General features: G+C 47.2%; 1 protein-coding gene and 1 pseudogene across 1 annotated transcript; one reads left to right on the top strand and one right to left on the bottom strand.

The window, feature by feature from the left end:
- The first annotated feature begins 1927 nt into the window (after window positions 1–1927).
- Window positions 1928–3430, top strand: LOC144930124 (olfactomedin-4-like; annotated as a pseudogene).
- A 3738-nt stretch (window positions 3431–7168) lies between these two features.
- On the bottom strand, window positions 7169–8140 carry LOC140905272 (olfactory receptor 52B2-like). Its single transcript, XM_073328261.1, has one exon. The coding sequence runs from the start codon at window positions 8138–8140 to the stop codon at window positions 7169–7171; it is 972 nt and encodes a 323-aa protein (XP_073184362.1).
- Between the last annotated feature and the right edge of the window lie 3665 nt (window positions 8141–11805).

The following is an 11805-nucleotide window of genomic DNA, read 5'->3' as shown; positions in this document are numbered from 1 at the left end:
ATAATTTCAGATAACTAATATATGAAAGCAAATCTCAGTCAGCTCTAGGAGGATACACAAACAGAAACCAAAATGGTGAAGTTCAGCTCTATCAGGAATTATTCACCCAGCTGTGTTCCTACTTTGTATTTTCCCGTTGAGCAATACTGAATGCAACAGTCAGCTACTGAACAACTAAATACGACAACTCAGTTTAGTCACTGCAGAATGGATCACTAATGGCTTCATAGATTCTAAAGCCACAGGGGATCAGTGTGATCATCATGTCTGACCTCCTGTATAACACAGCCCAGAGGACTGTCCTGAATCAATTTCTGTTTGAACTAGAGCAGATCTTTTTAAAAGCTCTCCACTCTTGATTTAGAGATTGTCAGGGATGGAGAATCCACCTCAACTTGTGGTAACTTGTTCCAAGGGCTAATCACCGTCACTGCGAAGAATTTGTGCCTTATTTCTAGTCTGAATTTGTTTAGCTTCACCTTCCAGCCATTGAATCTTGTTAGACATTTGTAGACTGAAGAGCCCTCTATTATCACATTTCTGTTCCCCAGCTCAGTACTCCTAAACTGTGATCAGGTGCATGAAGCGTATTCTAGTTACATTATATTCACATTTATTAGCATAGTTTTATAAAATCATATAGAGTGTGTCACACAGGGATTTGACCATAGGTCTCCATGTTAGGGGCTTATTCCGTCACCCGCTAACTTCACTGGTCCTTCTCTCATGAACAGAGAGCAACGATACCCGAAGTCCAGAGGTGCAAACAATTCAATGTTTATTGGGGTGAACTTCCAGCAAGCATGATTTCAGTTTCCTTCTTTAGTGTCCCCCTTCCCAGCTCTGACACCACAGAGCCTTATCTGTGTCCCTGTTCCCATTCCCCCCCCCCCCTTAGCAAGACATGATTCCAATCCCCCACTCCCATTCCCTGTTCCCATTTCCCCCCCCTTACTTCCTGATTGACTGCAGATTATATAGTAAAACTTGAGTTCTGCTTAGCTATACCTTAACCTATCATTATACTGAAATTTAACTAACCAATCCGAACATATTGTAACATGGTTATTTAACCAATTATATTCTACCACCTTAATTAGTTTACACCCAGCAAAATTAATTATACAGCAGACAGAAACAATCACAGAACCAGACAGAGATTATACAGACAAACAATAGGGAAATGGTACATTAGAATAACACAGAAATGAGGATTTCACATCCTAGCTATGGATAAGTGAGTTCTTGCCAGACAGGATGCTATCAAACTAAGTTTCCTTTTACAGTTTCTAGGCACTTCCCTTTCTCTGGAGGCGACAGGCTCTGTCAGGACAGAATTGTATCCTAACAGCCCCATAGCATCTTCTTTCAATGTGACTAGTTTGGGATGTGAGGAGGTGACCGGTAGCTTCACAGTTTATGGCTGCCTCTGCTGCTTAGCCAAAGGCCTTAGCCTAAGAACAGGGCCTCAGACTGTCACAGTAAGAGAAGGCCCTTACACCGGCAGACAGTGATTTTGATTCTTTGTTTTATACCTCTAGAACTAGCCAAGTGATAAGAATACCCCTAAATTAGAGTCTTGGCCTTTAGAGACAGGCCTGAATATCTATATCCTAACACTCCACGTCCCATGCAAGTGCCCGGTTTACTGGGCTGTGGGTTCACGGTCTCCCACACGGACAGCGTGTTGCGGGCTGATCCCCACTGACCACATGGCAGATCACTCCGCCATTGTTAGGGTCCGAGGCTGGGACGCACTGGAGTCAGGCGGGCCTGCATCCCCCTGCCACCCCACCCCTGGGGTGGGATCCTCCTCAGAGCAGGCCAGGAGGCCTGTGTTAGTCTAGTGCACGCTCACCCGTAACTGAGCCCATGGTCATAAGTCCCTGCAATCAAAAGGAAAATACATGGTTATGAATTTGGGAGTATGAACTTGAGCCTTTTGGTGGATCAGCTGGAGAAGCTGGACAAAAACCAGGTCCTGGACATCTACCGGGAGACCATGGCTCTGCAGGAGCAGCTGAAGGCATGCCAGGAGGAGAATGCCACCAAGCAGATTGCCCCCTGTCAGCATGGCCTCTATTCCTTGAACGGGAGGGGCAAGAGAAGGGGGATGACTTGCGGATTTCCCACTCCCCAGAGTTCAGCCCACGTAGCCGGAGGTGGGGTGGGGAAGAAAGCTCCCCACTCTGGCTCCCCGGCTGCCAGTGTCTCCCTTGTGACCCTAATCACCCCACCCATAGAGGCAGAGGATGGAAGGTCCATGGAGACCTGAATCTCCTTTGTATCCCAATTTTATAACCATTCATTTTCCTTTTGATTCCAGGTACCAGTGACCATGGTGGACTCATGGGTATCAGCAAACCTGTCTTGACACAGGTGAACTAGAGGGGGCTTGCCTATTCCCATTTCACTGTCCTGCTAACCCAGAGAAGGAACTTTACCAGGTGGCACCTTTGAACACAGATGGGAGATCACTGGGATAGTACAGTCTTTACCAGTGATATGATGATTTTCTGCTGTACAGAAATGATCAAGAGAAGAGAATTCAGTGTGGACAAGGTAGTGATATTACTGTGTATACTCCATTTAAATACAAACCAACTAGTTCAGTCTAAAATACATCACAGATGCCATCTATAACAACCGCGTTTCCTATGCTGGTGCGTCATGGCAGGACATTGACTTTGCTGTTGATGAAAGTGGGTTGTGGATAATTTATTCAACAGAGGCAAATACAGGTAACGTGATTAGCAAACTCCCTGCAAGTGCAAAACACCTGGTATAACAGGCCACACAAACCTTCTGTTTCCAATGCTTTCTTTATATGTGGGGTTCATTATGCCATTAGATCTGTCCACACTCAGCAGAAGGTCTTTTGTATGTACAATATCAACACCAGGAAAGAGGGCAGAATTAGCAGCATGCTGGAGAAAATGTTTAACTCAGTGCAAAGTATCAACTTGTGACGAAGTGGGAATGTTCTTAATGTTTTCTCTGAATACTGTGTGGGTGCCTCAGTTTCCCCCATGCATTTCTTAAGCATCTAGGTGGTGGGATAAGGGTGTGTGAATGTGGCAGAGCCCTAAGGGGTCAGTGAGATGGTGTTTGGACAAAGAGTGGCCGACACCCTGTCTCCTGGCAACTGATGGCCTGGGCCCCTCCTCTGCAAAGGTGCCAACTGAAGGTGTTGGAGAACAAAGAGATCAGGTGGCCTCCTGGCCCAGGAAAGAGACAAAGGAGAGGAGGGGCTGGAGAGTTTCAGTTTGGAGCTGACTGGGGAAATGGAGTGAGACTCAGATGGGGCTCTGGCCTCCCTGCCCCCCAAGACGGATCTGACTGAGGGGTCCTGTTCTAGGGGTCCTGTTCTCTGTACCTACAAGCTCTGTTTTAGACCATGTTCCTGTCGTCTAATAAACCTTCTGTTTTACTGGCTGGCTGAGAGTCAGGTCTGACTGCGGAGTCGAGGTGCATGGCCCTCTGGCTTCCCCAGGAGCCCCACCTGTGCGGATTCATTGTGGGAAGCTGTCATAAATATAAAGAGAAGGGTACACACCTTTAAAATCCCTCCTGGCCAGAGGAAAAATCCTTTCACCTGTAAAGGGTTAAGAAGCTAGGATAACCTCGCTGGCATCGGACTAAAATGACCAATGAGGAGACAAGATACTTTCAAAAGCTGGGAGGAGGGAGAAAAACAAAGGGTCTGTGTCTGTCTGTGTGATGCTTTTGTCGGGGACAGAACAGGAATGGAGTCTTAGATTATGATTTCTTTAAGTGGCTGAGAAATTAAGTTGTGCTGAATGGAATGGATATTCCTGTTTTCGTGTCTTTTTGTGACTTAAGGTTTTGCCTAGAGGGATTCTCTATGTTTTGAATCTAATTACCCTGTAAGTTATTTACCATCCTGATTTTACAGAGGTGATTCTTTTTACTGTTTCTTCTATTCAAATGTTTCTTTTCAAGAACTGAATGCTTTTTCATTGTTCTAAGATCCAAAGGTTCGGGTCTATGGTCACCTATGCAAATTGGTGAGGATTTTTACCAAACCTTCCCCAGGAAGTGGGGTGCAAGGGTTGGGAGGATTTTGGGGGGAAAGCCGTTTCCAAACAATGTTTTCCCAATAAACCCAGATAAATGTTTGGTGGTGGCAGTAGAAGTCCAAGGGCAAAGGGTAAAATAGCTTGTACCTTGGGGAAGTTTTAACCTAAGCTGGTAAAAGTAAGCTTAGGAGGTTTTCATGCAGGTCCCCACATGTGTACCCTAGAGTTCAGAGTGGAGAAGGAACCTTGACAGAAGCGCATGGTGTGGAAGGGGATGCTGAATGCTCCGAGGTCAGCCCCACAAAGGTTGAAACTGTGTAAGCTTCTTGCCCTGGAGGCAGTCTGCTCACAGAGAGGAGGCTCCCCCAGAGTCCTGACTGGCTTCGTATGGAGTAGTTCCAGAGCGGCGCCCGGTGACTCCGTGACAGAACTACCAGCCCTTGAACCATAAGTTGTTGGTGGACAATGACGGCAACTTACAACCGGAGCTTCCACCCCACCCACCAGTGAGAGCTTTCTTTGGTTCTGTGAAAATCAGTCATGCAGAGAAAATATGCAGTTATGTTTTGACAGAACAAAGAGCAATGGTCTCAAGTTGCAGTGGGGGAGGTCTAGGTTGGATATTAGGAAACACTGTTTCACTAGGAGGGTGGTGAAGCACTGGAATGGGTTACCTAGGGAGGTGGTGGAATCTCTGTCCTTAGAGGTTTTTAAGGCCCAGCTTGACAAAGCCCTGGCTGGGATGATTTAGTGGGTGTTGGTCCTGCTTTGAGCAGGGGGTTGGACTAGATGACCTCCTGAGGTCCCTTCCAACCCTGATATTCCATGATTCTATGTTTTTTTACTGACACTTTCACAAGACATCAAAATAATCACAGAATAGTTTGATTAGAATCACTAATCATTACAATTAATAACTGAGAACAATTAGAAAACTAACAATTAGAGGCAGAGATTTACATGGAGGAGAATTAGGGACTAATCTTGAGAGAAAAAACAACTTCTTGGGTCATGGTTGTGGAAAGAAATTCAATGAAACCAAAAGGCTGCAAATTTAAAATGGTGGTGTGACAGGCTGGGTCACAGAGACCCCCTTGAGACTGCCACCTGATGTGCTGAGACTGCCTCTGAGCTGGTTTCCCCTGGCAGCTTGGGACGTCAGTGCCCTGCCTCGTTGACCCAGACACGCTAGCCTGCTGCAAACACAGACCCAGGCCTGAACCACGTCCCCCACAAGCTGCAGGCTTAACTGAAAACAGCTTAAGAAGTGCTCCTGTCTCCAGCACCCAGATACCCAGTTCCCAATGGGGTCCAAACCCCAAATAAATCCATTTTACTCTATATAAAGTTTATACAGGGTAAACTCATAAATTGTTCTCCCTCTGTAGCACTGATAGAGAGATATGCCCAGCTGTTTGATCCCCCAGGTATTAATACTTGCTCTGGGTTAATTAATAAGCAAAAAGTGATTTTTATTACATATAAAAGGTAGGATTTAAGTGGTTCCAAGTAATAACAGACAGAACAAAGTGAATTACCATTACCAAAATAAAACAAAAACATGCAAGTCTAAGCCTAATACAGTAGGAAAGTAAATGCAGGTAAATTTCACCTTCAGAGATGTTCCGTTAAATATCTTTCACAGACTAGACTCCTTCCTAGTCTGGGTCCAGCAATCACCCCTCCCCCCCGCCCCCCCGTAGTTACTGTCCTTTGTTCCAGTTTCTTTCAGATGTCTCTTTGTGATGGAAAGGCTATATTCTGAGCCAGCTGAAGACAAAATGGAGGGGTTCCCAGGGCCCTATATATTCTCTCTCCTGTGGGTGGGAACCCCTTTGTTCTCCTGTGCAAGATCACAGCAACAAGATGGAGTCTGTCGTCACCTGGGCAAGTCACATGTCTGTGGTGATTCAGCATTTTGCAGGCCGACGCCATTGTTTACATGTTAGTTTGAATGCTCCCAGGAAAGCTCAGATGTGGACTGGCATCTCCCAAAGTCCATTGCTAGTTAGGCACTCCCAATTACTTGAATAGCCCCTTCACACTATGCTGACCAAATCTGCCCTATGTGCTTCCTACAGCAAACACTTTAAATATAAGCATAGAGCCAACGCTCATAACTTCAGATATAAAAAGGACACATGCATACAGATAGGATGAATATAGTCAGTAGATCATAATCTTTGCAAAGATATGTTACATGGCATATCTAGCATAAAACATATTCTAGTTATGTCATATTTACACTCATAAGCATATTTCTGTAAAGCATTGTGGGGTGCAACGTCACAGGTGGAAGGAGGGGTTGTTGTTTTTACACAACACAGTTCGCCTTTGGTACTCACTGCCACAAGATACCATTAACGGCTAAGAGCTGAGCAGGATTCAAAAGAGACTTGGGCATTAATAGAGATGAGAATACCGAATTTACAGTAATGAGGGTTAAATGTATATTTAGCAGAGACTAAAACCTTCCTGCTTCCGGGCATAAGTCAACCACTAACTGAGGGGATTTAGGAAGAAACTTTCCCACACACAGGATAACTGTTTGTACCCCTGTGGGGTTTCCTCTGAAGCAGCTAGGACTGGCTACTAGAGACAGGATATTGACTAGATGGACCACGGCTCTGATCCAGCCCGGCGGTTCCCATGTCCCTAGATATCTACAGTATTGAAGTCAAAATTGGTTCTTTGTCTAACTGGCCAAAACCATTCCTTAGCTGGATGGGTTTTTCACCTCCGTCGTATGTGAAGTGGCAGCAGAGCTCCATGGAAAGGCAGATATTTTCAGTGCCCGTCAAGGTGAGCGTAACTCACTTGTCAGCGTCCTTGTGCCTCTCCATCTGGCATAAAGTGGGCAGCACAAGGACTAACCTCCCATTTGGCCTTCCCCTCAGACTAGTGAGACCCTCCCTCTTCTGGGGGTGTCATGAAAATTGATCAGAAGGCTACCAATAAATGGATCTCGAGCCCACATAGTGCCATGGCCCTGGGTGTGCAGTGACACATCCTGGGAGCTGATACTGTCTCTTTTGCTACAGGGAGTTAAAGTGTTAACTTCCATTTCTCGGTGCCAAGGGACCCTCCTTGTCGTGCAGAAGAAGCTACGAGTAAGTTTCATTGTTCAGTTAGCAGCCCATCTGGGGTACTCGGCACCATTTCCACTTCTGTGAGAACATGGAGCCCGCTTGTACCCGGATCTGCTTGGTTTTCATCCCGTAAACAATGGGGTTTAGCATGGGGGGGATGAGCACATAGAGATCGGCCAGCAGGATGGGAATGTGACGGGGGATATGACGGCCAAAGCGGTGGGTTAGGACTGTGAAAAGTGCTGGGGTGTAAAACAAGATGATGATACAGACGTGGGAGCCACAGGTGCTTAAAGCCTTGAGCCGGGCATCTTTGGTGGGGAGCCTGAAGACAGCCCTGAGGATCAGCGCATAAGAGATGCCAATAAGCACAACATCTAGTATAACGGTTACAATCGGCACTGCAAAGCCATACCAGATATTGACGGTTATGTCTGCACAGGCCAGTCTGGCCACCCCTATGTGCTCACAGTATGAGTGCAGTAGGACATTGCTTCCGCAGAAGGGCAGCCATTCAAGCAGAAAAACCACGGGGACAATTATACAAAAGCTTCTGATGACTATGGCCACAGCGATTTTCCCAGTCTTCGCATTGGTGAGGATAGTTGTGTATCTCAGGGGGTCGCAGATGGCTACGTACCGATCAAACGCCATGGCCAGCAGGACAGCTGACTCGGCAACAAACCCAAAGTGAACAAAGAAAATCTGGGTGAGGCAGGACTCGAAAGCAATTTCCTTGGCCCTAAACCAGAAGATGGCCAGCATTTTCGGCACTGTAGAAGTAGATAATAATAAATCGGTGACCGCCAACATGGAGAGGAAAAAGTACATGGATTCCTGGAGGCTGCGCTCTGTTGCAGTAAGGAACATTAGAACACAGTTCCCTAAGAGAGCAACAGTATACATCAAAGAGAAAGGGATGGCGATCCAGGTGTGCCAGTCCTCCAAGCCCGGGATGCCGACGAGAATGAATGTGAGATGACTGAATTTTGTGCTGTTGAGATGAGACATGAAGAGGTGTGGGTTCTGCTTGGACGCTAGGCAAAGCTGGAAACAAAGACAAGGTCAGTACTTGCTGGGGTAATGCCCCTTTCACACTCACTTCTCACAAACATTCTAGAGTGAAACTCACCCCCGGCCGAGAGCTTGCACAAGGTGCAGGGCCCTCTCGGTCACCAGAAACAGGTTTTTTTCAGGAAATAGTGCCAAAGATTCACATAACGTGAAACTAAAATGTGCTTTCTTTGAATGCAATACAAACCTGAGTCTAAGAGCTACATTCAGACCTGTAAAGAACAGAAACGTACCATGTGACAGTGACCAGTCAGGAAATAGCTGGTACAGCCCTTGTTCCAGCTCAGGTGGTAGCTAGGGGATTCCTCATGATTGCAGCCGCCTTTGTTCAGTTCCTCCCCCTTATATAGCTTTGGCACAAGGCGGGAATCTTTTGTCTCTCTGCCTCCCCCGCCCCTTCTAAATGGAAAAGCACCCAGGTGACATGGTCACATGTCCTGTGAGACACCCAAGCGTTCATTCCTCCCAGCCTGGCTCACAGGGAGGCCTGCCTGCAAACAGAGCCATCCACAGTCAATTGTCCTGGCTGATGGGAGCCATCAAGATTCCCAGCCACCATTAATGGCCCACACTTTGCATAATTACAATAGGCCCTCAGAGTTATATTTCATATTTCTAGTTTCAGATACAAGAGTGATACATTTATACAAATAGGATGACCACACTCCGTAGATTATAAGCTTTCTAATGATACCTTACAAGAGACCTTTTGCATGAAGCATATTCCAGTTACATTATATTCATACTTACTAGCATTTTCATAAAATCATGAAGAGTGCAATGTCACACATATAATCTCCCTACTCGTACTTGAGGGTCCCCTGTTCATACGTCCAAGAATTACATTAGCCCCTTTTGATCCCAGCAACACACTGGGAGCTCATGTTGAGCTAATTATCCACCATGACCCCCGAGTCCTTTTCAGACCCATCTACCCTGGGTCTCCCTGCAGCACTCCCTTTGATTTCAATTGCAGATCCATTATGATAACTCTACACCCCAGCCAATGGACCATAGTTAACAATGACATTCAGCCCTCTCCACAGAATGGATTTGCCATTGCCTGATATAGGGAGTCTGCAGGCAGGTTCTAATCCTCCTCTTTAATCAATAAGTCAAACATAAGAGTTAGTGCTAAATAACCAAGTATTGAAAGAGCTTAAACCTCACGCTTCACACTGAAATCAATGGCCAACTATTACCAGTCAGGAGGATCCCTGAAGAAGTGTCATGTTATCCCACATCTGCCAGTTCTGGAGCTTCTCGCCCCTTCCCTGCAGCACCTGGTGCTGCTCACTGCTGCAGGGGGGGATGCTGGACAAGACAGACCCTGGTCTGACCCAGTCTGGCAATGCCTCTGTTCCTACGTTCGTAGTAGCTTCCGTTTGTTCTTTGGTGCTTTTAATTAGTCTGGCCCAAAGTAGCAGATTGTCAGTCAAAACGTTATGGAGTCACAGTCTAACCCCAGCTCGGAGATGCCCAGAAGACTCTCCAGGGTAACAGATGAGCAGGAAACTCAGGTACGAAAGACAACCCATACCCATCACTGTCTGCCGGGTCAGGAACTGGCCAGGTGTCCCAGGCAGAGACATGGCATTACGGCATCTCCCTGGCTGGGAGCCTGGACGCTGTATCTCTTAGTGGCGTTTTCTCCTGGCTGCCAATGCCCTGCCTCTCACCCTATTCCATCACACTGCTTAAATGACAAAGGGCTCCTTCCAAACCATGCCCGGTTGTCACACCGGGCCAAATCCCCAGCTGGTGGCACCCCCACGGCCCCACCAAAGGCAATGGAGCGATGTCCGGTGACACGGGCTGATGATCTGGCCCTTTGTTATCTGAGGCTTACAGATTTCCTTGAAGCAGTCAGGTGAAAACTGGAGTTGTTGCAGCCACCCTTGGGAGAATGTCTTGGGTCAGTTTATGATCCAGGGTAACTGGGATGTTACAAGAAGACAGCCACATTTCATATCCCTTTGCAGTAGTTACACACAGTATTTCCATATGACCCACTGGGAAGACAAAGCACACTTCAGCCTTGCACGCATGATTTGCAGAGTGGAGAATTCAGCTGCTCTGTTAGAATTGCACTTTCCCTGAAAATAGAAAATAAACAATAGTTTCTATCTCCCTGTCTTTCTGTCCCTCCACCCACCATCTTTGGTATTTCTAAGGCACTGTCAGCTCGGTATCTAAAGCCCTGAAGTTCATTATCATTTTATAGCTGAATCATTTGGAAGCTTGGCATAACAAAATGCTAGTGATTCTGGCCTGCTCTCGTCTGAGCTCTTGGGATGGGAAGGGAAATCAAGACATGCCTCCCCTCTCTGAATGGGACACGAATGATCTGTAATAATAGCACTTCGCAGAGCATAGCAGCATCAGCCCCACGGGGAGGTGCAGCAGAGATTATCTCTTTCTTGCACACTGGAAAAATGAACACAGGCCTTCATCTTACAGGGACCTCTCCTGTGGAATGTCTTTGCAGGATGCGGGCCAGGGAGAGGCCAGGTGATGGGACAAGACCTGGGACTGCCTAGTTTCCATTCCTGGGCTCACTGCGCAATACCCAATGAGAATTCTGCAGCTCGTTGCAAGCAGAAAACACGCTCTGTGAGGCATTGCATTCCAGTCTGTATTTTCACTGTCTTTTCTTTGGCTGTGGGCTCGATCCTGGAAGATCCTATGTGCCCTCAACTCCCACTGAAACCAGCGGAGGTTGAAGGTGCCCTTGGACTGGGTCCTTGGCATGCTAATGTTCCCACTGATGACACGCAATGGGCACCTTTCTAAAGAGAGGGATGCACCAGTAATGGAGGCCTGCCCCGATCCCAAACGACTCACCATGCTCCTGCTCCGGCCCGGGTTGAGGAATCTCGGCCTGTGATCCGGGTGGAGAGCTCCAGGCAGTGTGAAGCACACTGACCAGGGCACAGACACAGGGATATTTATACTGCCTCCCTGGGAATCCCTGGAGGGCTCCGAGCCAGCAGGGAGCCCCAGGGACTCACCACTTTCCATCTCAGCCTCATAGAATCATAGAATCATAGAATATCAGGGTTGGAAGGGACCCCAGAAGGTCATCTAGTCCAGCCCCCTGCTCAAAGCAGGACCAATTCCCAGTTAAATCATCCCAGCCAGGGCTTTGTCAAGCCTGACCTTAAAAACCTCTAAGGAAGGAGATTCTACCACCTCCCTAGGTAACGCATTCCAGTGTTTCACCACCCTCTTAGTGAAAAAGTTTTTCCTAATATCCAATCTAAACCTCCCCCACTGCAACTTGAGACCATTACTCCTCGTTCTGTCATCTGCTACCATTGAGAACAGTCTAGAGCCATCCTCTTTGGAACCCCCTTTCAGGTAGTTGAAAGCAGCTATCAAATCCCCCCTCATTCTTCTCTTCTGCAGGCTAAATGCAGGTGAGATCTTTAAACGGGGGATTTCCCAATGTTTGTATGAACGATATTCCTGATGGCTTTCCCCATCGCCAGCGCAAACGCCCAGCCTCTGGCTGTTATTCCACATGGGGAACAGGGGAGCACCTTCAAGCCCTAACTGGGATCAGGGAGCTGCTGCACTGGGCTGGACACATACAGCGAGAG

This window comes from Lepidochelys kempii, chromosome 1 (assembly GCF_965140285.1).
Source record: "Lepidochelys kempii isolate rLepKem1 chromosome 1, rLepKem1.hap1, whole genome shotgun sequence".
Taxonomy (NCBI): Eukaryota; Metazoa; Chordata; order Testudines; family Cheloniidae; genus Lepidochelys; species Lepidochelys kempii.
The sequence above is the reverse complement of the archived record's forward strand: the minus strand, read 5'-3'. Positions and strand labels throughout refer to the sequence as shown.